Raw genomic sequence first — 26,396 nt, 5'->3', positions numbered from 1 at the left:
TACCATTAATTCACCTTCAAGTGAATTAATGACACTTTGCTGTTTCACTATGCTTGGATGCCCCTGACCTTTTATTTCATGGGATATTGGCAAATAAGTCACATCCTAGAAATATAGGTATAGTGGATTCTAGGCCCTTCTGTGTCCAGAAAGCTGTGTGAGCCTGGAGAAGAGAGTTATGTATCAGGTTCCTGAGGATGGATGAAAATGTGGCGGGTAGTCATTGTGTTCCCTTGCAGAAAATCTCTTGCAATTTAAAGGAATTTATATTTGCACAGAAACACTCAGAAATGTGACTTTGTTAGCTGGTTTTTTTTTTTTTTTTAAGTAATTTTTAGGCTGATCTTTCCATTGAAAATATTTAATTACTGGAGTTTGTTTTCCCTTTCCTGTTGTGGTTCATGAATTTTGCAGCCACCTCCTTTTCTTGACTAATTACACTGAGCAGTTGTCTGTTGCTACAACTTCTGCCAAACAGCTGTTATTGTTGGGTGGTGAAAGAAAGAACACTAGTCACAAAAATTTGTTATATCCTAAGATATAAAATAAATAAGTAAAATAAAAGAGAGCCCAGTTGGCCTGCTGTTTTCATCCCTAGGCGTGGGTCTGATATTTACCCCCACTAGAGCAAGAGTTCTGATTCTGAACAGCCATTCATGGATGCCCTGACAGTGTGCAATGTAAATGTGTTTTCTCTTTTGGGGGCCACCAGTCCTGTCACACCCTCTGCACTCGCTGAGCTTCTTGACCTGCTGGACAGCAGAACAATTTCTTCATCAGCAGCTAAACAGGTATGTCCACACTCCCGACAGCTTCTGACTGTGCTACTGTCCCAAGAAATGTTTTCTGTGACACCCAAATGCCATCACTGAGTGACTTTCATCATGGAAGGATTAAATGCTAGTAGTGGTGTTTTTAATGCTGAAAGGTAGAAACATTTTATTTAGCAAGGGTATGAAGCCAATATGTGCAATGCAGGCAGTTTGCTTCTCGTCATCATCGCTAACCTGGGGAAATAGTTATTGTCTGGTCTTGCCCTGAACATCTCCGCCTGACATGTCTCCTGTAGCCCTTTTACACCTGAGAACTTTCCCTCGTGCCCAAGGCAGCCTCAGCTCAGCTCTCAGCCTGCTGGGGCTCTTGTCCCACCCCCACACCGCCTCCCAGCCAGTCCCAGGGCTCCCTTGTCCCTGCTGCATGGTTGCCCTCAGAGAGTCTGTCCTCAACAAGGAGGGTGAAGTCAGACTCTGCACTTTGTAGATAAAATGTTACAGACATGCCCAGTGTGTGAAAACTCAGAAAAATAGCATCATCCTAAGCAGCCTTTTGTCTGTCTATACCTCTGCCTAAGTGCTGGGCAGTTGAAAGACTCGTGGAATTCAGAAAATTCTTACAAATACATACCCAGAGGGCTGGGCACAGTGGCTCACGCCTATAATCCCAGCACTTTGGTAGGCTGAGGCGGGTGGATCACGAGGTCAGGAGTTTGAGACCAGCCTGGTCAACATGGCAAAACCCCGTCTCTACTAAAAATACAAAAATTAGCTGAGTGTGGTGGCGGGCACCTGTAATCCCAGCTACTTGGGAGGCTGATACAGGAGAATCACTTCAATTAGGGAGGTGGAGGTTGCAGTGAGCTGAGATCATTGCGCCACTGCACTCCAGCCTGAGTGACAGAGCGAGACTCCGTCTCAAAAAACAAAAACAAAAACAAAAAAAACACATAACCAGAAAGATCAAGAACACCAAGGCGGCTGCCTCATCTCAGCTTCAGTGATCGCAGCTGTCAATGCTTCAGCCAGAAGTTTAATGTTATTTTAATGGTGCCTTTTGCATGTAACGTTTATCTGCACCGACAGTAGTGGCAGGTTACAAAGGGAGGCTTGGGGAAAGTGGCTGCTTTGGGATAATTATGAGGCACCATAGTGCACGCACCGGGCTGGGTGCTGTGGAACTGGAGACGGGACTAATAAAAGCTCTGTTTACCCACCTCAAGTGAGGCTGTCAACTACAGGGACCTCACCGCATTTAGGAAAGGCTCTTGCTTGTCTGGATGTCAGGGGAATACAAATGTTTATGACAATGCTGAGCAGTTGCAGGAAGATTAGATGGCCTGAGGGCAGAAAAAGCACTATATATATAAAGAGAGAGAGAGAAGAACACATTGAATTATTGCACGTGAAATGAAAGAAGGGAAAAACCTTCCCCTTTTCCTACTCATCCTGCCCCACAACACAACAGAACAAAACACCTAGTGCGGTGAATAAGATAGTTCCAGTAAGAAGAAATGGAAAATGTTGGAAGACGCTGACAGCTGGGTTCAGATGTAGGGACGCTTTCAGATTTTATCAGCTTCCAGCATGTTTAAAGGAGGTGACTTCTGTGAGGCAGTCAAGCGAAAATACAAGCCTGGCTAGAAGGGGGTCTAGTGTGTGTTGCTTAAGGGGGTCCCCGTGATGTATCATTGCCTTGGGGTTTTTTTTGTTTTTCTGTCTTTTTTTTCTGTTTTTAGGAAATTACTGATTTTCTGGGGGAAAGTAATATATGTTGATCATAAAAAATATAAGTAATATAGAAAAGCAAAGATTCTCAGGTTCTACCACCTTGAAATAACTACCTTTAATATCAGATGAACATCATGAAGGAAGAAGGGGGAGGAGGGAGGAAGGAAGGATAGCAATAAAGACTTTCAAAGACTGAAGTCATGGTGTACTTTTCTTTAGTTTATTTCTTATTATTATATAGTGTCAAACATTTTATCTGGATATTTCATGTATTTATTGACTTTGTATTATTTATTTATTTTTATTTTATCTGGACATTTTATGAAAAGTACATCTGTGTTGTGGCACGCATCAGTCCTTCACCCCTTTTTAGGGCTAAATGGGGCTGCTCGTCTGCCAAGCCCCTCCACCATTGTATGGACACACTCCATTTTGTCTGTCCATTCATCAGTTGATGGACATTTGAGTTGTTTCCACATTTTGGCTATTAGGAATAATGCAGCCTTAAACATTCATGTACAAGTTTTTGCACACAGGCTGGGTGTATACCTATAGGAATGGAATTTCTGGGTCATACGTTAATGCTGTGTTTCATTCATATAATGAGGAAGTGCCAGACTGTATTCTAAAATGGCCGCACCATCTTACAGTCTCACCTGTAGTGTGCGAGGGTTCCAGTTGCTCCATGTCCTCACCAGCACTTGTTATTGTCCATCTTTTTGATTCTATAGCCATCCTAGTGGGTGTGAAGTCGTATCAGGGAGGATTTGATTTGCATTTCCATAATCTGTTGAGAATATTTTTGTATCTTATTTTTATAGTGTACTTTTTTAAAAAAGAAAAAATGTGTTACAGATATTTTTTTCCAAATTTAGTAGAAGAGTCCAAGCATGGCTTGGGTTTTAGAAAGCTGTGAGCCAGAACAGAGACTCTCTGATCCTACTGGTTATTGGTGTTGCCTCTGGCAGAACTGGAAGAGGCTCCAATAAGTGATTAGATAGATGACCAGGGGATAAGGAAGAAAGGTGACTGAGTGACTGACTCCTAGGGATGACAGACACACAGAAAGAAGAATCATGTCCTGAGAGCAGAATTCCGAATTCCAAAGAACCTCCCACTTTGTGCTCTAATTGGTTATGAATCTGCCTTTCTCTGCCTGTCTCTCACCCACTTCCTTGTGCATTATCTTCATTCCTTCTGCCTTTCACTGCACCCTCCTCCCAGGTGTCCTGCCAGTGCTCCCGACATTTACAAACCTCATCCCTTCAGCACCCCAGAGCCAGGGGAGTTAAGAGGTTGCTGCCACAAAGCAGCCTTGTTCTTCAGAATCAGAAATAGAAGCTGGGAAATTATATATCATCATGAGCAGTTATCTCCTGGGAACTGTAGACAAAAGCATCCCGTGTGCCCCTCACAAGACCCAGGCTGTGTATTGAAGTGGCAGGTGGCACCCCGTCTCCTCCCCTCACTAAAGACAGGGTCAGCTTGGACACATCAGACTCCCAAACTGTCAGAGTTACAGCTAACCTGAAAACAGCCTCCCAGGATTCCCAAGCCTCTTGTGACTCGCCCTGGATGTCGTCCAGACAGCTGGTCAGTCATGGTTCAAGGGAAATCGCATGGGGTGTGTAGGTGTACGAAGGAGATCCTTCGTGCATGTCTGGAAACAGATGCAGATGATCCACCATCCCCTGAGGATCGTCCAGTTAACGTTTCTGGAATTGGGTGCCGCAGAGATGGAAATCGCGTTTAACACACAAGTGTTCCATAATAACCAATCTCTTGTCTACTTTGTGGTCTGCTTTAAAGAGAAATCGCCAAAAACCTTTTAATGTACAAAATGTTATATATCATGCACCAAAGCTGTATTACAAATGACTAGATGTCTTTTTCTCTCTTTAGTGCTTCAGTTATCTGCACAGTTTACTGGGCCCCGCTTTATTAGGGGCTTGGATTGATGTTTGTGCCTTTCTAGAAAAGTAACCTTTCACAATACTTGCCTTTGACCAAAAAGGGGGTTCCCTTCTCTGTAACTGTCACAGCTCCCTCCATGCCATGTCCCTTGAACAGGTCTTTCCTCCATATCCTGACCTTGGAAACCCAGGACAGGCAGGGAGAGGCTAGAGGCTTGTGTGCTTTCCTTCAGGATACTTCAAAAATAGCTTTAGCTAGAAACGGTTGGGTGGCAGCTAAGAGGGTGTGTAAATTCAGTCCTCAGGGAACCAAAGGCCGAGTCTCTGCCCCATGTGTCAGAGCGGGCTCCAGTGTCTGTGTGTGATGGGGAGTTCCCAGCTTGCATTACCCAGTACTCCTGGTTGGCCATTTATTAACACAGAGGACCAGCACTGTGCTAGAAATTCCTTGTTACATCTGTTTGTCTTGGGTAGGCAGCAGCAGGGCCTGGGAGCTGCGCTCCTGGCTGGAAACAGTTGCACTTGGATATCACTTCTCAGGGTGTGATTAAATACAGACAAAAGCTGAGGATTTATGCTGCAGCACAGGGCTCGGCAGCCACAGAGGCCACTCTGTGAGTGTCAAGAGGGCCAGGAGCAGGAGAGTCTGGCCTGGAGACAGGGACGCGCCACTACCACCCAGTGGCTCCCACCCTCCTGGACTCCAGCCAGGAGTGCACAATCCTTGTCTTAAATAGGATTGAGCAAAGGATGGGACAACCGGCGTCTGTTGTATAAGCCTAGGGGGCTGGGGACTGGGGCCCTCGACTGTCATGGCCACTGCACTAATTTGTGGAGTTAACTAACATTATGTATTCTAACTCTGGGAGGAAAGGACATTTCAGCCACCGGGCTCCCATGTGTTCCAGGAGGCTGCTGAATGATGTTTCTCTAGCATCACTGCTTGGTACTACCCCGCCTGGCCCTCCTTCTCGGGGAGCAGCCAGCCTCTTCGTTTGAAGGCATCTGTCCTAGAGGTGCACTGCTTCTCCTTCTGAATGGTGTGATTGGAAGTGATCCCCAAGCACTCTGCCACTCTTCCGCTTATTTTGGCCCAGGCAAATCCAGCCAGCATTCGAGCTGTGGGTGCCGTCAGAAAGAGGCTGGCTCACTGGCCAGCCTGCTCAGGGTCTGCCGTGTGCTTCCCACTGCAGCAGCTACCACAGGCGCCGAGAAATCGCTCCCTGGTCTGTGTCTGCAGAGGCAGGCCCAGGAGTGGCCCCGCCTACTTCCAGGCACAGGCTGCTCGTCCGCCTGGTTTTCCTGGAGGGAACTGCTGCGTAGATTTTTCACGAGCAAGTCCTTACAGGTGGTTTCTGTTTTGAGCCAGGTTTTCAGCTAGGAGCTTTTTTGGGAGTCTGTGCAGATGAACAAAATCAACACTGGTCAAAGTCTAGATATCTACGAGGAGGGGATAAATTATGATAAATACATCTGATGGATACTAGATCTTTTTATTAAGAAAGTACTTCTGTGCTAAATGAAAAAAAGCAGGACACAAACTGAATATACGTTATGATCCCAAGTATGTTACAAAACAGAAAGAAAAAGATGGGAAGAAAAAACACCAAAATATTAACATTGGTTTTCTTGAGAAAATGGGAATTCCGGTGATCTCTTTTGATCTCTCCTGTATTTCCTTATATTTTCTGCACTGAATGTGTATTAACTTTTATTATTAGAAAATGATTTTTAAAATTTAAGTCCTAGTTCAAAAAATAAACGTGTCAGAGAAAGGGGGCAGATGGACTCCTCCGACTTACAGGGCAGCTCCATGGAACGCCATCCAGGTCCCCAGTGCTTCTGCTGCCAGCACTCCACTGATAAGCATGTTGAGAGTGAGGAAGTTTCTTCCTGCTTCTGTGCCCCCTTTCTCCCAATGGTTTCCTCATTGTCAGGCCACGTACATATCTGCTGAATTGAGTTGGAGGCACGTGCATTCTGTATTTTTCTAAGAGTAGGGCCAGGCTTTTCCTGAGCAGTCGGGCAGCGGCAGAGGGGTGCCCTGTAGGGAGCTTACCCAGGACCTGCCAAGCACACCTCCTTGGCCACAGTCACAGCGCACGTTCTGAGGCACCAGGCTGAAGGCGCAGCGCCTGTCCCAGCAGTGATAAGTATTTGTGGTTTGTTTTTGATTCAGATTGGGGAAGACTTTGAGCCCTGCTGAGACTCAGAGCATCTCCCTTTTATTTGCTTTGCTGTTCGTGCTAATTATGGAAGAGCTCTGTTTTTCCAGGAGGAATGGCTCCTGGTTGGCCCGTTCTCGGCCACCAAGGTAACAGGGAAAGTTTGGTGTTCAGTCATGACTGTGGACTGGACGGAGGTGGCGCCGGTGGGAGACCAACAGAGGAAGCTCTCCTCCCGGCTCCCAGTTCTGGCTTTCGCTAGAAGACAAGAGAAATGAGGAAAACAGCTACCCTAGGAAATGCCTTCCTTGAAAATGGTTTCCTTTTTCTCAGGTTTGATGAGTTTGGGGATTTGTTGTTGTCATTTTTTAAGTAAAAAAAAATGCCCCAAACATTAGTGTTCATTATCCTAGTCTGATTTGGGTCCGGCTCTACCTGTAGGAGATGAATGTGGTAGGCCAGGGGGCCCCTGTGGATTCTAATTTATGTTTTCAGTTGTTTGCCATTTTGTATCTTCATTACGGGGCTACTTTCCTGCCTCCCTAAAGTCATCTTTCCCAGCATGCTGTTTCTGGACTTTATTTAGTACCGTGGTTACCTCCTGCAGGCTGTGTGGCCCCATCCTTCACCAAAATGTCACCTCAATTAATTCGGCGGCCATGAGACAGATCCATCACTGGCCCGCCAACTCCCGTCAGCAGGCGCCCATGAGTGATGGGCATCTCCACGCCTCCCACGGCACCCCCCACCATATGGAGTCAGCCGGGCAGGACTCACCATCCCTCTGGGCACGAGGGCACCTGGCTGCCCCGAGTCCTCTCACGCCCTATGCTGAGGGAGACTTCAGCCTCAGGAGGAGACCCCGGGCGCATTCATTCCACCTAGCTGGCCTTGTTCCCCAGCCCTGCACTCAGGGATGCCTCAGGAGAGCCAATGCTCTGGCAGGGCAGCCAGGTGCCCTTTTCCTTTGGGCCAGGCCCAGGCAGTGGGGACTTAGTTGAATCTGCTCATTCCCACCCCAGCTCCACACAGCACAGCAGTGCAAATGGAGCTGGCAGAAGAGCTGACTTCTCATTTCTCTTTCCTCTCCCTTCTCTGGCCCATAGGTGTTTGAGGAACTGTGGAAGAGGGAAGGCAAGACTCCAGGGCAGATTGTTTCAGAAAAGCAGCTTGAACTGATGCAGGACCAGGGGGCACTGGAGCAGCTCTGCCACTCTGTGATGGAGGCCCATCCTCAAGTGGTGACTATCTCGGGCAGGGGAGAGGGCCAGAGCCAGCCCCAGGACATGCCCAAGAGCCTCGCCATCGCTCCCTGTGGCAGCCCAGAGGCTCTTCCTAAGAATGGCTGACCCAGTTTCATCAATAATTCCCTCACTGTCATCTTTTTAGTTAAGGTCAGAAGAGATGAAATAGGTGGCTATTGGAAAAACACAACTTCTTTTCCTATAAGGAGGATGCCACCCCTGGAGTTTACTCTCCATGGGGGTGTAGTTTAAAAGGGTGTCAGCAAGCTCACGAAATCCAAGCTGTGACCTCCCAGGTGTGTCGCCCTCTCCCAGGGTTGGCATTTCGAATCTGTTGTGGTTAGCGCTACTTCCTAAGGACCTCCCAGTAAAGAACCAGCAGGTGTGCCTGCAGAGCAGGGAGAGTACAGGAACTTCAGCTTCATGCTTCTAAGAGGTGGGAAGAAAGGCAGAAGGGAAAAGTATTCATAAATTGTGGAGAAAATCCCTGACAGGAGCATGGCTGAAAACCAGGTCATTTTGTGTTCTTAGCACAGCACAAGACATAAAAGCTAAAACGAGTGGCATCCCTCCCTCCCCAAGTCTAATCATATTGTCTAGAGATATTTTTTCAGTGGGGAAAAAAATTGTCAGCATCTTTTTCAGAATAATACCCACCCACCCATCAGCTTGCCGGGGACACTCACAGCTCTGTAAAGAGCTCTCGATAAGGAAAATGAGCCTGCACCGGGCCTCCACAGCCTCGTCTTCCTGCCTCATCTGTGGTGACTGATAAAGACGTGCCAGTAGTTTCAGGCTTGTTCTGTGGCACTTGAGTGCAGATCCTCATGTCATTGCCCTTGGAGACGCTGCAGAGCAGGAGGTCACGTGGTGGCCCTAAGAGTCAGTGGCTATCTGATAGGAATTCAGCACCTCCTGGCTTCCTCACTCCCCCTGCCCACACAGCACACTCCCCCCCACCCAGCGCTCTGGAAGACTCGGCCAGTGTGTAGATCTGCTTTCCGATAAAGGAATCTTCTTGGTGGGGAGCAGGGGGAGAAGGAAAGCCACACATTTCAGCTGAACATCACTGAGAATCAGAGAGGTGTCCTCACTGATTAGACGCAGTGATTCATCATCTCAGAGAGATTATCCCTCCCCAGACTCAGTGTCCTTGGTCATTGTGGCGTCGCAGAGGAGAGGGCCCTGGCTCCCACGTGCCAGCTTCTCTGGCTTTCGGCAATCACTTCTTGCTCATTTTAATCAGAAAGCAGAGTAGCAAAAATCTCCTTTGACAGGAGCCTAGAAACCTACTCAGAAGTGAGGCCCCTCCCCTTTTTCTGTTCTACATTTTATGTCTAATACTAGTGGAAATAAGCGGAATTTAATTTTCAGTAAACTTAAGCCTTAGTTTGGGATTTGGGGGCATGAATCTCTTCATTTTCTCCTCTTAAGTAAGTAAGTAAGTAATTTCTGTCCTTCTAGGTAATGGATGTGAAGAACAGAAACCCCAGAGCTATAAATAAACTGATTGGGTTGGTCCGGAAAGCGACTCAAAGCCGAGCAGATCCAGTCATGATAAAGGAGATCCTGGAGAAGAAGCTGTCATTGTGAGATGTTTGGGATCCCCTTGCCCAAGGGACAACAGTGCAGCCTGACTGGGAACAGGATCCCGTGAAAGCTGATGCCCATGTGCCCTGAGAGCTGCCTCTCAATCCCTGTCCCGAGCCACAGCTATGGCGTTAATGTCACCAGTGTTCTCACCCTCTAGGCCCTGTGCCTGGAGGTGCCTCCACAGCCGACCAGCAGCCACCCCGCCTGCTTCATGCACATCAGGAGGGTCCGGTGAGGCTGCAGCAGTGGTTAAGGAGTAACACCTTCTTGTATTAAGGAATTTTAAACTAAATAAAATGTATGTTGGAGATACTGTTACCCATTCTAAGAAAACTTTTCATTCTGCAGTTCCTTCAACAAATATTTTTGAGCAACTCCTAAGGGCCAGCCATTGTAGGTGATGGGCATTAGCAATGGTCAAGAGAGACTGTAATTTGGATGTATTGTTTTCAGACCTAAACACAGGTTAACAAAGATGAAAATACAACCAAATAAACTGGCACAGTATAAACACTTGCTTTGTTTAAGGAGGTCTCAAGAGGGTGGGGAAGGAGGATATTATTAGAATTAATCAACCTATCGACTGAGTAGAAGTGATATTGCCTGTTAAACTCCCTCCCCATCCCAGAAGGCACAGTCTGAGAATAAATGAATTAAAAAAAGTTTTCCAATAAATTTAATCAATAAAATATATACTGAAATATCACATAAAAATTAATTAACTTACACTTCAAAGATTGTGCAGCTGACAACTCCCCCAAATCCCCCAACCCTCAGGCCAAACAAGATAAAAAGAAACAAGAAAAAAGTTGTAACATGAAATTGACTTGTTTTGCTTGGAAATAAGATTATAAATTAGTAAATCAAAATCTTGACCTCTCATGATAATCGTGGTGTGCTGCAGGCATCACGATGAAGGCGGGGCTGTCTGCACTCCTGTGCTTGCAACACTAATACTGTTCTCTCCACTGCACCGGAGCACCTTTGTTCGGTATATATATGCCTTTGTTACCTCTGACTCACGTCGCTTAAAGACCAGTTTTGCAAATGTTTTTTAAAAGCATACTTGTCAAAACTGTGATGTAAGAGAATAAAATCCTTGGAGGCCTTGATTTGAAGCTGTGAACCTGTAGCCTACCAAGGACAGTAAAAACATTCCCGTTGTGAACACTGCTCCAGAAGCAGCTGAGGAACTAGAAAAAAGTGGACACCCCTCCATCACCAATTCAGCGACTCATGCTTCCTGGCTTGCACAGTTGCTCAGGACTTCCCTGAGAGTGATGAGAAAGGTGCCCCTCTTCCCCAGCCCAAAAGGTAGGCAGAGAAAGGTAACCAGTTGTGTGGTTCATTTTGGACAGGCATGAGGAGGTGGCTTTTTAAAAAAAGTCTTTTAAAAAACTTAGTGACAGAATTTTAAGAGACTATGTGACCTTACCCGGGAAGCCAGGTGCCCCGCATCCTGTTGCGGTCCTGAAAACTACTGGGTCTAAAGTAACATGATTTTCACCAAACCTCTCTACAAGACAGTAAGGCTGAAGCAGTTCTCTCCTCACTCTGCAAGTCTGAATTACAAATGGGCAAAGGTGGTCTGAGAGTGGAGTCTGACAGGATCTTTATTTTGTAAGAAAGGAGAAGGTTCAGTTTCATTTTATAAATTCTGTTTTCACCAAAAGTTCTGGCTTCTTGGTGACTAAACCTTACAGAAAGCATCGAAGATCTTTCCAGACCATTTAAAATTAAAGGCTTACTTAAAAGGGGGTGCAGCCAGAAAAGACATTTACCAAAACTATTATGTCAAGTGCAAACTGTATTAAGGACTGATTATTCCCAGAGGAAGATGCCATTGTTAAAGCACTTGATTTGTCCAGGCTGATTCTCATTCAGCTCTGACAACTGCCTGTTGTCTTGAATGCCAGCTTCTGAAATCCTCAGAGCCAAACCTTGTAAGTTGATATCATCACTGCTGCTAGGAAAAAACCAAAGCATGGCTCTGACTGAAACCCGATGAGATATTCTAAAGATATGTTTACATTAACACCCCAAGAAATTCGCAAAGATGGCTCTGCTTATAAAGGGGCCTCAGTGAAATACAATTTTACATTCTTGCATGAGTGTGCGTTTAGTCTGGTCTACTGGTTCACTCTTCAGGGAGAAATCTCATTAAAATGTATGAGTTGGCACCACAGGTGATGCCATTGCCATCTGTCTCAGTAATCCACACACCTGTAGGCTGGGTGTATAATGCTGAGGCTCTGACTAGAAGTTAGGAGTGTGCTGGAAAACTGGCTCTGCCCCAGGCTGGCTTGAACCAGCTCTGCCTGGTCAGGCCTAAACCCTGTGTTCTGTTGTCTGGGGAGGAGGTTGGAGGGTTCTGGTGGGAAGGCAGGAATGTGCCAGCCCTAGCACTCTGCATGCTACCTAACAGAGGGAGTATTCAGTAAAAGCTCGCTTACTGTATGAAACAAATTAATGGACAACCTTTTGTGGGGCCCTTTTGAAGAGACACTGGTGATACTAACTACTAGGCTTCTACATTCTGGGTCATCTGGGTCTAGAAAAGAGCTGTTTAATCTCTGTCCAGGGTTACACATCAAAGTGAACTTCTGTTCCTGTCTTTCAAGGTGTAGGCCTAGGCCTAGGAAAAAGAACCTAGATCATTATTGCACCAAAGTAAGGATATTTTAGCTGAGCTCCCCCACCCCATGTACATTTTAGTAATTATTGCTAAAATAATTACTAAGATGGCCTCGAAGTTTTGGAAAGTACACACCCTCCTTCAGCTTGGAGTTGGTTAGTTCAGGACACAGCTTATGGCCATGACCCGCTATTTTATATTGTATCTTTCATTTCCATTGAATTTAGTTGCATAGTTTCTACATAGTGACTATTGGGGAAAAGCCACCAGATCTATCTGAAAGGCCATATTCTTTACCCATTACCAAAAGCAGCATGGAAGTGGCTGCCATGCCTCTTCAGCAGGTTTTAGACAAACATATTCATGGATTATTTGCAAATAGAGCTGACCCTTGCTTGTGAGGTGGGAAGCATCTGACTGAAACCCTTAGTCAAATAGCTTAGCAAGAGTCGTGTAAGTAAGATTGTCAACACCAAATTCCCTCTTTTAAAATATCCACAGGGCAAAAAGGGGCCTTGTTACAGGTGGGCCTTTCATAGACTTGTCCCAATAAAAAGTCAGCTGACACACTAAGCAGCACAGACTTCTGCAGCCTCCGTTCCATGAAATTTAATCTGGCCTAAGAGCTTCCATCACCTTTGTTGGGTTCTGAAATGACACAGTAAATCTAAACTCCCCGAAAGATGCCTGGAATGCATGTCGAAGTCATGCTGACAGGTCCTATTGGCCGTCTTGTTACTTGTGTGGGTAACAGTGAACTAGGTTAACTTAAAGCTTTTAAGACATGAACAAAATTCACAGTGACCCTACAAGCTAGGAAAGGTCAGTCCTAGCTAAAATCATGATCAGTTTTAGGATTCTACGTGCAAGAGGTCAAAGAACTGAAGGCTTCCACCCACCTTCTCCTGGTCATTCTTTTCCCTAAAGAACCTCTGAAAATCTTTCACTAAAGTCCTGTTTATCCAGTTATTGAGCTGCCAGGATAATCTGTAGTCCCAAAACAAGTAATGGCCTAATAAATGCCTGAATGTAGAGAGGATTTACTGAGGCAAAATTATCCTAAAAACCATTCTCAGTCTTCTGAGAGCTCTTTCTAAAGCATTAGGTTTACGATGTTCATTCAAAAAGAAGAGGGGGAAAGAGTCAACTGCATTCTCTTACAATGTTTCCTCAGTGATGTGATTTAAGGGTGGAACATAAAGTGGTTTGACAGTGTTCTGTTTTAAGCTGTTACTTGATGGAAAATTAGTGTTGTGTGATTTACAGACTGATGACTGAAGCAACAAGGGGCCTAGAATATCTTCCTAATGACTTAAAGCTGATGTGGCATCAGCTACAAGAGACTGCTGTTTCCAGGAAGAGCTCACACTGCAAAGCAGGCTGCCGTTTGCAGCAAACCACACATGACACCAGCCTGAGCCAGTCACTTGAAGTCGCATGTGCAATAATAGCTGACCTGCAATAAAGTGTTTCATAAAAATGGCAAGCATGACAGACAGCCATTTCAGTAAATACAGGGCTGGTAATTAGCAATTACATTGAACTGCCCTTAAATGAGAACTGGGGCATATGCAGATACTGAACACCACGCCGGGACCATTTAAAATTAAGGGCTTACTTAAAAGGGGGTGCAGCCAGATAAAGACAGTTTACCAAAACTATTATGTCAAGTGAAACTGTATTAAGGACTGATTATTCCCAGAGGACGATGCCATCGTTAAAGCACTTGATTTGTCCAGACTGCTGCGGCTGTGCTTCCCTCCTGAACACAACCTAGACACGCTGATCCAGATTCAGAAGAGCAGCCCATCCACAACCCTAAACCTCAAACAGACCTGGGAATCAGTCCACATGACGGCCACAGCCAAGCTGATTCGGAGACACTGGAAACAACTTTCGACCCTGAGTATCCACTGGCTGCCCAAATTAAACAGGCAACCCCAATATTCATGTAGCCTGTTTCTAGATTCTGTTCATAAGAGGATGCTTTCCTGACAAGACCCTGGCTCCATGATGTCTTATCCTGGACAGAAACTAACTATATCTGACGTAAATAAAAGCCACCTGCTAAGGAAAGGGTACTCCTGATGACCTATAAAAATACTGAATGCGTCCTACCTAACACCTGACAGACATCCACTCCAACCCGAGCACATCAAAGTATTTTCCAAAATGATACTCCACCAAATGGGGACCACTTCACAATTCCTCTAAATACCAGGGAAAGGAGGTATCTAATGGTAAAGAAAAATCACATCTCTAACTGGCTATTCCAGCACTCCCATTTCATGGTTGGGAAATTGTATTTTACCAGCCATGAAATTATGTTTTAGGCTGAACCTAAGTTGGAATTTCTTTGTGTAAAATTTTAAAAAACATTTACTTGGCCATTTCCAAAAAATCAATTTTAAATATCCCAGTGCTCTCATATATTTTGAACCACAGAAGTCACTCAGTCTGGAACTTTAAGTCAGGCCCTGAATTATGAATTGAGGTTAATGTTGTGATACTCCAGGAACCCTTGGCTCCCTCACCTTTCCTGCCCAGGCCAGACGCAGTGACGCCAGCTCAGGGGCTGCGCCAGGGGGCGGTACCCACGGTTTCTCTTCCCCTACATTCTTCCAGCAAGGAGCACAGCGACTGGTATAGGAGCCTGTCACATAGAGAAGTGTCCACACTCTTGGACCGTATCTTTAAGCATGCCAAACATATTTAAGATTTTCCCCCAACTCATTATAAAAAAAGATATTTCTAAGGGCTTGCCGATTTACTTTAGGACCAGAATATTCTACTTCATTGCCAATGATTTTTTTCCTGACAAGGAGTTCCCATTCTCACCCACCCACTCCCTGGTTTCTTCATATCCGCCTAGATCAATGTTCACTCCCCCGAATCGTGCAGGATTTGCTCTTCTCCTGTGGATAGACTCAGTTCTCTGCTGATTTTCTTTGGCATGTCCACGTCACTCCCTAAGTAACCCACTCTCAGTTATTTCACCCAGCCACATGGGTTTTCCTGTTCTGTCTACATCCAGCTCCATTTTCTGACTTCATTTTGCAAAACCATGGACAAAAACTTGTGAGGACTGTAATGGATTCAGAAACAGGAACCAGTTTCCAAATCCAAATAGGAAGTTAGTGTTATCGTGTGAGTTTGCTGCCAGCACCCCAGCATGAGAAGTTACATTCTCCTGCCTGTCACTGCACACACCAGTCATCTCTGTCCTCATTTAAAGTAAGTCTACTTCAGGCTGGGCCCAGTGGCTCACACCTGTAATCCCAGCACTTCGGGAGGCCAAGGCGGGACGATCACTTGAGCCCAGGACTTTAAGACCAGCCTGGGCAACATGGTGAAACCCCATCTCTACAAACTATACCAAAAAGTTAGCTGGGTGTGGTGGCACGTTCCTATATTCCCAGCTACTCGGAAGGCTGAGGTGGGAGGATCACTTGAGCCCAGGAGGTTGAGGCTACAATGAGCTGTGATCACACCACTCCACTCTAGCCCAGGCAGCGCAAGACCCTGTCTCAAAAAAATAAAATAATAAAGTAAGTTTATTTCAGTACCTATTGAAAAAAACAGTAAGAGGCACAAAATCAATCTTTTCCCAAAGGAAACTTTCCACAAAGGGGACCATGGTATTCTACAATGCAGAAATATGGATTCAAGAAGAATCAACACCACCACCAGATAATGGAGAAAGGTGTAAATCAAACTACAAAGCTAAAGAATTCCATTTACAGATGTAGCGTTAGCATTTTATGACTTTGTAAGTCCAAACAAGAAGATAAATACTTGTGCAAAAACAGAGTATAATAAATTACAGCCGAACTTCCATCTTCAACTGTTCCTCTTTCTCTATCTTAAGCTACCTTCTTTTCTAATGGAGACTTGTGGGCTGTGCAAATACAACCAGACATCAGGAAGCCAGGAGCAGACCAGTCTGCTGTGCTTCATCCCTTCTGGCTGCTGCACCACAGCTGAGCAAACCATTTGTCAAGACAAACAGAAATGTACAGTGAGTAGGAATCTTTGGTGTCTTGCTTGGACTATGAAACGCGAAAGCAAGGCTGGCTCCTAACAGCTCACCCTGCCCAGGCCAGGTCTCCTGTTGTCATTTCACAGGCCAGCTCTCAATTTCTCATTCACTCAATACAAAGCTGCTTCAAGATTCCTGAAGCACAAAAGGGCCTCCACTGCTCCACAGCATTGCAGGTGTGGTTCTTCCGCCACTGTCCTGCCTGTGCATGAAAGGCCTGATTAAGACCAAACCAGTGCTCCTGAGGCACAACCACCAGACCTGTGGCTGCCCTCAGGGCTCCACAGAGATGCCCACAAAGAACAGAGAGAGACAAGCCTTCCAACTTCCTTCCAAACAGGCAGGCTCAAGCTCGTTACTTGCTTCGCACCTGCAGAACTGGGCCCAAAATAGAGGGGAGTGGAATTTAATATCCATAAAAATCAGTTGTTTATGGTCTCATTTTCAGCTCACAATTATTCTGTTTTCCCCTCTTGGTGGTGGTTTAACATGGCTGTGGCTCTAAGTATAATCCTGCCTCTTGGAGCAGGCTGCAAAGCAGCAGAGGGACGCTCATACAGCACGTTGGGGCCTTCTAATGAACCCCATTACTCGGAAGGCAGCATTTCCATGCAGAGTGAGTCGCCAGCAGGCACTTGGCTTTGCAGGGCTCCAGGTGACCTGTTTGCATTTACATCCAAGGTCCCAAAGTGGGCTGTACAGTTCCTGTTTCTCTACAAAGTGCAGCTTACTAGCAAAAGGGAATAGAATTTTAAATAATGATCAGTGTTTTTACAGGCTGCATTTAGTTTATCTCCCCATCCCACCCAGCATACCCTCCCTGAAAAAACCCACTATGAAATGGCTTCACAAGTTAATCAGTTTGTTTTTATAAAACACTTACAAAAATAATGATGGTTGTCTTCTTACATATATATGTGATACCATTACTTCTTCATCTGATCAAACTCCTAAAAACCAAAGTAACAGTTGGCATAGGTATACTTAATTTTGTGCAAATCTTACTAATATAAGGCCATCTTCATTGTTTAGGTAGTGTCATGCTGATTAAGCTCTCAAGAAATAAGAAAAATTATCTGCATTCCAAATTCTCTCCAAGGACATCCGACTTCCCAGGCAGATAGCTGAGGCTCTGCCGGCACCATAAGGCAACACACGCTGGGGACGACACACGTCCTGGAAGTAAAATCCAAAGGGACAGATGATATGTGCTTTCGTGATGGAGGCAGGAGGAGCTCCATCTTTACTCTTCCTTTATAGAACAGAGGCCAAAATGCAGGAGGCAACAGGACCATTCGCACAGTTGCAGGTGTACAATCTTCCTGTGCTGCTGAACAGCTGGAATTCTGACATGGGGCACTTCCAGACATCACTGAACCCCAATATCTGCTTGACGTGATCTGAGCTGCAAGAAGAGTAACTCAAAGGGATAGGAGAATGACAACCAAAAAAATATAAGGAGGAAAAACAGAGCAAAGAAAACTGCCAAGGGAGCAACCAGCTTATGAGACTTACATTCTATATATAACATAAGGTGGAAAGGCCCGGCTAGAGAGAGAGAGGAAAGATACAGAAAATTCCCCTCCCCACAAATCAAGTATTGTCAGGAAACATTAAAGTAGAAATCTTTGTAAGCAGCTTTGCATTTAACATTCAGTCAAGACACTAAAACCTTACAAAACAAGAACCTCTATTAAAAAAAAAAAAAAAAAAAGCTAACAGCAGGAGTCCTCAAAGTCACCCAAGATCTTGTAGCACAGAATGGAGTGTTCCTGGGCCAAGGCCGCCAGCTCCTTCAGGAACTCTGGGAAGAGGGCAGCAGCCAGCATGGGGTTCCTCACCGGCAGGGGCAGGTTGGGGGGTGCCTCAGCCACCTTGGTTCTGTGGGTCAGGAAGGGCTGAAGCACTCTTGGAGGTCCATCCAAAAGGTTCTTGCCACTTCCTGTCCTGGAAGCCTCCTGAATGGGATCTGAAAGCAGAAAGAAAACCATCATGGTGTCCCTCCATAGCCTTCTCATCCACCCTCTTCAGTGAAGCATGTGTTTGGGGGCAGAGTTGCTGGAGAGTATCTAGTTATGAGTGCAGTTCCTATAACGGACTAAATCCTGAAGATGCAGCCCTTGTGCACTCCATGACACACATATTTGCCCAACAGATATCCTCCACCATATAGCATCTGATATGAGACTTTCACCCAAAATTCCTTCTAAGGAACTTCATGCAGAAATCATGGCAAGAATATAGGTTTGTCAAGAATCCTCCATGCCAGAATGTGGAAATGGGGGAAACTGACAAAGGCATCTCCTGTCATTGGCTTATTAAGGGGCGATGAGTAGTCCCGCCTGCTCTGCCAGCCTCTCATGCTGGGATGACTGTTCTCCCTTTGCCAGTTAAGCCCTGACAGCACAGCATAGCTCCAGCAGGGAGGCTGGGTGAAATGGGTCACTCCAAGCTCTCTGCAGCGGGTGCTCCAGCCTCTCGGGCTCCCTGGTGACCTCCAGTCTTCTGGCCAGGACCTCCAATGTTTTACATAAAAGGAGAGCGGAAGATTCCTTGAGATCAGCAGAAATAATGGAAGGGAAGGAAGTTGGGTGCTGGAAAGACCAGATTAAGAACTTCCTGCAACCATGGGGAATTAATAGCAGCAAATGGCTTAGAAGCCTATATTGAAGGAGGGTTCCCATCTCAATTTCAATAACATAGGCTTAAGATGAGTTCAAATTTTAACATATCCAAGTGATTTGCATTTTCCTATCAAATCAGTTTTTACTAATTAAAATGGTTCAACATCCCTATTTGATTCCTGAACATCATCAGCCCTCATATATTTGTAGGAATTATTTATGTCTTCCTCTGCCCCCTACCCAAACAATCTCATTACTCCTTATAAATCATTATATTCAAGTTCTTCGTTATTTTGGCTGCTTCTTAGAATTCAGTACCATTTTTCAACACTCTTCTCAGAGTGTTGCTTAACTACAGTACTAAAAATTCTTGACATTTATAGTACTTTCCACATCTCACTACTATAGTCTTTAGTGTTAAAAAAAAAAAAAAACAACTTCCACTTGACTGCTTTAAATATCCTTTTAGATTAAGGCTTATCACAGCTTTAATGCCATAAAGAACTGGAAAAGTTGCTGAGAATCTGTCTTCTGCTACCTTTCAGCAGAAATTCATGCCCCAGCAACAGAGTGAGCACAAAAGTGTTGATGTCACTGAGGTACATGTCAACCTTGGAGAGCACCCCTTCTCATCCCCAACCCTAGCTCAGGCCCTGTCACTCTCCAAAGTGCCCAGCAAAGCTCACAAAGGAAGCTGGCCTGCGTTCCAATGGGGACTGGGACACCATGGACCTACTCCCAGACCGAGACCTGCACTGTTCATGCTTGTTCCTCCACCTGGAATTCCCTGCCCCATTCTCTGCTCACCTAAATCTTACTAGCCTTAGAGGCATTATTAGTACAGTGGTTAAGACCACAGAGTCTGCCACTTGCTGGCTGACCTCAGGCAAATTGCTTTACCTCTCTGTACTTCTATTTCCTCACCTGCCAAAAGCTATTCATAGAGTTGTTATAAGGATTAAATGAGTCAATAGGTATAAAGTACACAGGGACCTCTGAATGGGTGTCAGCTACCACATCCTCCTCATCAGTACAGTTGCCACCAACTTCACAATGAATTTCCAGTTTCCTGCCCCCAGAAGTCATTCCTATAGTCTTTATGCCTTCCTCTGCCCTCTACCCAAACAGTCTCATTCTAGCCTCCTCTCCATGTTATTGACCAACTAAGGCCTGCATTGCCCTTCAGCCTCACATTGTTTATGTTTTATCACCTCTACTAGACTCCAACCTTTCTCAGGGCTGAGCCCTATCTGATAACATGTCTTTAGCAACCCCTAACACACTTCTGTATTCATAGAAGCTAATAAACATTTGCTGAATAAATGAGTGAAGGAACTGATCTCATCAGTCTTCCCTACTCCTGATTCTCCCTGCAGCTGCTCGTATTCCTCTCCCCATTCTCCTTCAAATTCATTCATTCTCTTCCAAATTCATTCATTCTCTTCTCCCCTAAAAAGGGGTTTTGTGACTCATTTGTCTAGCTTGATCTGTGAATAAAAAGTGTCATTGCTAAGGCTCATTTACCCAGTATGAATCCAAGAATCAGAACTGTCTTCACTAATGAAGGCAGAACACCCAGTGAGGGAGACCAGGGGCTGGCTGGGAGATCCATAGCATGATTCCATCAGTGGTGGCAGCACATTGACCCGGGCTCCCCTCCGGGGTCTTGGCCTTTCAGTGTGTCACCAAGCACCATCAAATTCTCCATTCAAAAGCAAGCAGACCCGAGTTATGGTCCCTACCTGGCCACCAGCTCATCATAAAATGTCTGTTTCCATCTCTGTAAACTGGGGCCATTACCTACCTGATCTCCCTTCTAGAATCAGTGCCCAGTAAAAGGGCTCTGAATATAAGTAAATACAGTGAACTGTTACTCTGTGGTTTGGAAAGTATTTGAGTAGAAAGAGAAAGGCATGGCAAGTGGCTGAATCTCAGAGACCAACAGCCTCAAGAATAATAATGTGGAACTGGGAACAGGACGTCCGCTCTCTTTGGAGCAGCGGCCACACAGACTTTTACTGCTGTTGGAAGCATTAGTGAGGAGGCTCGTTTTTCACTGGGGCTGCCAGGAGGTGAAGGGAATGCAGGGCCTGCATGATGGAGCAGCTCTGGCTACAGACGCCTGAGTTACGCCCCTCATAAAAGGGTCCAACAAGCATGCACGAGCACCTGAAGAAAAAGGCAGGACGGAGGGAAGTATAAATAAATGTCAGAATTAGGAATGGCTTCTGAAATGTTGCCCTGGGTCTGAAAAGCTGCAACACAAGGTTTTCAAGACTAATACTGGGAAGATTTCAGAAGTGAGGAGAGAGATACGTTATGTGTTCATCTCCCTGGCAGCAGCATTAGGCAAAGGGCAGAGCACACAGACACTTGGAAACCCAAATATTTGGCCCATTACCATAATTCTTCATTGTAAATTGCTCTGTATCCCAGTGAGAACAGGCCTCCCAGATTTGACTCATTTACAGGAAATCACGTCACAGTAAATGCTTCAGAAGTCAGCTTTGTACAAGGGGACAGGAAACTCTCATTCTGTCAGTTAAAGATGCTTTAAGTGGGGGAAGAGTATGACTTGGCTAACCTGGAAAAGTTAGAAAGTTAATCTAAAAAAACTCAAGTAAAAGAAAAATGTTATATCCAGAGAGAAGATTCTTACAGGTCAGAGCCCTGGAGTGTCACAGACCTTACTTAAGGAGCATGGAACCCAGCTAACTAATTTGACAACCTTAGGCAGTGAGAACAAGTTCCCTGGGCACATATTTTGCAATCATGGCCTCCAGACATTCTGAAACCAGGACAAGCCCAAGGTGTGAGTGACTCCCACCCCTTCCCTGAATGTAGGGGTTAAGGCTCAGTGTACCCTGAGTATCTAGTGTACCTCAGTATATCTAGGTTGGTCAGTGTGTACACTCATCTCCTTGAATTAGCTAAGACGGGCTCAGGCACTTGAGTTTCATGATCCTGGCTGAATAGCCTGGACCTCTAATTTTGGCTTCCTTAATGAAAATTAAGCTAACGGCGCCTTTTTTGCCCTTTTCAGAGCACTGTTTGATAATGAAAATTGACCGCTTGAGAAAGCCCCTTATAAACTGTAAAATACAATGAAGACCAGGCCTTGTCTAGGAGACTGCAGAATGCCCACAACTTGTTGCAGCTCTTCCCATCAAGAGGTGGGGTTTTTGCTCCATTCTTCAATCTGCGCTGGCCCTCTGTCTTGCTTTGGCCAACAGAATGCTGCAGAATGGACCTTACGTGAGCTCCGAGTCTGAGCTTCAAAAGATTTTCTATGCTTCTGCTCTCACTCTTGGAACCCTATTAACTGTGACATGGACCAGCCTGGGCTAATCTGCTGGATGGTGAGAAACACCCCCATCACCTCCATCACTCCAGCCAACAGCCACAGATGTGAGTGAGGCCATCCTAGACATCCAGCCACCCACTGATGGCAGACACACAAGCGAGTCCAGGTAAAATCAGCCTGGCCCAGATCAGCAAAACACCCAGATGACCACACAGATTCATAAGCAATCATAAATGGCCTTGTGTTAAGCCAATGAGTTTTTGCAGTGGTTTATTATACTGGTAATTGGTGTACCTTCTCTTGCAGGGTGGGTGGCAGCAGCATGCGCCCTGTTCAGGAGGAACACAGGTCACACACTTACCACCCATGTGTCTAAGGAGGCCACATGGCACCCAAAGTCTACCTTCTCACAGAGATGCCAGGCTTCTTTCCCACCATGAATGCCTTTGCCTGCTCTTCTCAAAGCCCGACTCCTCACTTTACCAGTGGCACATGGCCTACCTTTCTTTCAAATCCTACCTTGCAGTACCCTAAGAGCTCATCACAACCCAAGTTCTGGCTTCAGGCAGAAAGCACCTAAGAGATGGAGAACAAATCCTTCATTTAAAAATCAAGGGACATTGGGCCTGTGAGGTAAAGCAACCAAGATCAAATAGCTGCACAGGGGCAGCATCAGGCCTTCAGAGTTCTGGGTTCTTTTCAGCTTCTTTGAAAGGTGGAACAATTGCCCTGAGTTTCATTTCTGCCGCTCACTGCCAATCTTGTTTCTGATCACTTGCCTTTGGCCCAGGACTGAGAGCCTTACTCTCTCCACTGTTCATCTGCCACAAAGAAGCCTGACTGGTCTGTGTGTGGAAAAGTAAAAGCCAGTGCAATATGGGGCATTCCTACTTTGCTCCTACCAAGGCCTAAGTCACAGCTCAGGGGACAATGGTCAGCAAATCGGTCCAACCAGAGCTTAAATAAGGTAAAGCAGCAGTGGTGCTCCCAGGCCTGGCCAGCCATCCTCAGCGCTCCTACTAGCACTGACCCATGCTCCCACCCCCACTCCTCACTCTGCCAGGGCCCTGGCCTAACATCTCCTCTAGAGCCCATAAAAAGGCACTCTCAGAGATTTTAGGCTGAGCATAAACTTTACTTCTCCCAGTCCAAACCGTTTTTTTGTTTTGTGTTTTGTTTTACCTCCTAGGGCCCTAAAGCACACTTATTTTTGGCCCAAGAGCCTCTGAAAACATAATAAAGAGAACACATGCCCTCCTCAGAACAGGCTGCCCAAAAAAATGGCTCGGAGAGTGCATATAATGCCTCTTTCTGGCCCATGTGTGCCGTGTGATTTATTCTAGCCTGACAATACCCTACACATCAGCTCCTTGCAGGCACCACTCTCAGTTAAAAAAACAAAATCCCCTCTAGACCCTCCACAGAGGAAACAGGCCAGGTGTGAGCAAGGCAGACCTTTCTTTAGGTTTAAGAATGCTAAGAGGTGGTTCCTCTCTGTTGCATAAAAATGAAAATATCTCTGAATGCTTCTAGGATCCAGAAGCCAGTGCAGCATCTGTGAACTGAGGCCAGTAGGCCAGGGACGTGGAGGAGGAATTTAAGGAGGGGCGCTGTGGAGAAACCTGGCTTACCTTTGGTTAGTGCTGCAGGGGTCATATCAGACATGTCCACACGGAAGAGCAGGTATTGCTGAGCTTGAATGAGGAGCCCTGGGAAGTCTCTCTCCACAGAAGCAAACTGTTCAATCTTGTTTTTCACAGATGCAAGGACCTGTCAAAAACAGCATTACTGATGTTAATGCCTCACCATTAAATTCCACTCCCAGTTATCAATATATCTTGCAGGTAGCACCCTCATTATGGGAACTATTATGATGTTAGACATTTGTTCATTTTTAACTGCCTGGGTGTTCTGCGTAGGGCACCGTCAAAACATCAAACTAAATGAAGCTCTACAGTTTGTCTAGAATAAACTACACAGTGAGCTTAATAGGACAGGGAAGGAAAGCAAATGAATTAGAGCAAAGGAATTTTTGAAAAACAAAATAAAGAGAAAGAGATGCCCTGCAAATTAGCACCCACAAAATCAACAGGTGTGGATGTGGGTTCAGCTAACATACCTGATAGAGAGAGCGGACGCTTGGCTGGAAGACCATGTTGGTGTTGAGCAGAAAGGAGCGTAGGAGTGGCTGGGGGTAGCTGGCTAGCTGAGTAATGATCCCGATAAGCAGCAAATTAACATGTAAAGAGTTCTCCAGCATGTTCTCCAGCTTTGACAGGACTACGCTGATGAATGGGCCTGCAGGAAGAACACAAGGCTTCAGGGCTGGCTGGGCTCACAGGGATGCCTTTCCCTGACAATTGCAGAACCATCGGTGCCACATCTCCCAAACCACCATGGGCCCACAGGTGCAAGCCAGACACAGCAAATATGGCCACGTTTTCTCCTGCCTCAAAACCAAAATGGAAAACAAACCACCGTGGCAAAAAGAGAACAGAAAAATAGGCATGGCTACTGACATTTTCACTCCATGAGCAGTTTTGATACTTATTAAAATTATCACAGATCTCGGAAAAAAAAAACAAATAATTTAACTTTTTAAAATTAAAATATGCTTTTCTACATCATTCCTGTATTTCTTGGGGCTGCCAATGCTTAAAACATGACAGCCATCATCTCATGATGCACGGACTATATGGACGGTAGGGTTTCATGTAAGCACCAGAGGCCATTAAAAGTCTTAGTAATGAAAAATTCTCTGTAAAGAACACCAAAAACGCACAAACTATGTTTATCAAATAGCAACACTGTGAACAGGGGTTGCCTATCCTGAACAAGCACACTGAGAAAAATTTGGTTTTGTCAAGTGTCGTAATGTGGAACAATAAAAAAAAATAGGTGAGAGGTGGAGGAGCCCCTGCTTATAATCTTAGTAGCCTTAGCAACTCGGTAACCACACCTGAATTTTCAGAGGAGAGAGAAAAGGGTGTCAGTTTTGGGAGATACAGTTTGGCATGTCACAGATTTCTTAAAAAATAAAATCCGTATGACTACAAAAGCAGTCATTTTAAAAAAGCAGTTAAAAAATTAGTCATACAAAAGCGGTCCATTAAGAAAAAATAGGCAAAAAGAAGTTTCTGCTACTTTGGGTCACTAGAAAATTAATATGCTTTGAGTTCATTGAGGGCAGGGGAAAACCAAAAATAAATCTGGCATTAATAAACTTACTTGAAGATACTTTAAATTTTTACCATAAAAGTGTTCTGTTAAACACAATCAATGAGAATTTTGCATTTCCCTTGGTGGAGCTATTGATGATGCTACTAAACCATGGCATGTTTACAACGAAAGCACACATCCCTTGATATATAAGCCATGCCTTATGAAGATGTCACCAACATTAATACGAGTTTAACAAAAACATACTTCATCACAAGATGCTTCCTTCATTCAGAAGCCCTGGTAGCATAAGAGAGTAAAACCCTTTGCAAGGAACAGAAGCTCTGTGTGTGGAATGGGAACACCAAACCGAAACCTTTACCACACAGGGGAGGAACAGGGTAACTGCAATATCCCTGTCTCCAGGAACACTAAGGATGTCTCTAAGGGATCTCAACACGAGGCACCATCTCCTCATGTGTGGCATTTAGCCTCAACTTCCCCATCCTTGGGATGGGAGGCAGAGGTCTTTAGTCACTTTCCATGACATAAGAGGTCAATGAACTCTTCAGATAGAGACTCTTTGAAGATGCTTAACAAACAACTGGGAGACTTGCCAAACACATTTGGAAACTCTGGATAGGGACCCCAGTTTGAAAGCAACTAATGGTTTTCCCATAAAGAACCCCAGAAATGTCAATGGCAACTCTTAAGGCATCGCAACACAATTCGGCCTTCAAGGTAGATCTAGAGGGGGAAGGCTGCTGTCCTCAGCTTCCTCTCACCTGCTCCCCAGCAGTCCCTGGCTTAGCATCTATTTCCTTCCAGATGGAGCAAAAGCAGGTGAATTAAGACATACTTAGGTGGGCAGAGTCTTCTGTAAAACATATGACCATAAAATGATCCTTCAACTTCTCTTCCCCAGTCCCAGACTGTGCCTTCCCCAGTCCCAGACTGTGCTTGGCCTACAAACTCTAAACTGCTGACCATGCAGTGACCAGGGGGGACCATCCACAGGACATCACTACTATAAGGGGTGAGGTGGGGGGGCACATGAGCTTGAATCCCATGCCCTGTGGAGAGGAAGATCATGTCATCACTGACCTAGGTGAATGACGGAATATCATTAGGTCAAGGCCAGTAGACTGTAATGATACAAATGGAGTCCACTTTGACATTATAATTAGCATCTGCTAATGAAATGACTCATCACTCC

The 26,396-nt window shown here is 45.3% G+C and overlaps 2 protein-coding genes across 5 annotated transcripts in view; one reads left to right on the top strand and one right to left on the bottom strand.

Moving 5' to 3' along the window:
• The window catches only part of GATB (glutamyl-tRNA amidotransferase subunit B), a 90,362-nt gene extending 80,625 nt beyond the window's left edge, over positions 1 to 9,737 (top strand). Inside the window, exons 11-13 of one of the 3 annotated variants that reach the window (XM_024356328.3) lie at positions 713 to 791; positions 7,689 to 7,823; positions 9,291 to 9,737. In XM_024356328.3, coding sequence (XP_024212096.3) covers positions 713 to 791; positions 7,689 to 7,823; positions 9,291 to 9,419 — 343 coding nt within the window. In that variant the 3' untranslated portion in view covers positions 9,420 to 9,737. Of the gene's footprint in view, positions 1 to 712; positions 792 to 7,688; positions 7,977 to 9,290 lie in introns of all 3 variants that reach the window. The other 2 variants (XM_063809100.1, XM_024356330.3) reach the window with 2 other exon arrangements.
• Positions 9,738 to 10,078: 341 nt separating this feature from the next.
• The window catches only part of FHIP1A (FHF complex subunit HOOK interacting protein 1A), a 258,682-nt gene continuing 242,364 nt past the window's right edge, over positions 10,079 to 26,396 (bottom strand). The window contains exons 12-14 of one of the 2 annotated variants that reach the window (XM_016952372.4): positions 24,141 to 24,319; positions 23,653 to 23,791; positions 10,079 to 18,062 (exon numbers count right to left, since the gene is read on the bottom strand). In XM_016952372.4, the coding sequence (XP_016807861.3) occupies positions 17,809 to 18,062; positions 23,653 to 23,791; positions 24,141 to 24,319 (572 nt within the window). In that variant the 3' untranslated portion in view covers positions 10,079 to 17,808. The remainder of the gene's footprint in view (positions 18,063 to 23,652; positions 23,792 to 24,140; positions 24,320 to 26,396) is intronic. The other variant, XM_016952373.4, reaches the window with a different exon arrangement.

The sequence above is a fragment of the Pan troglodytes genome, chromosome 3, assembly GCF_028858775.2.
Source record: "Pan troglodytes isolate AG18354 chromosome 3, NHGRI_mPanTro3-v2.0_pri, whole genome shotgun sequence".
Taxonomy (NCBI): Eukaryota; Metazoa; Chordata; class Mammalia; order Primates; family Hominidae; genus Pan; species Pan troglodytes.
Note: the sequence above shows the minus strand (reverse complement) of the source record. Positions and strands in the feature narration are given on the sequence as shown.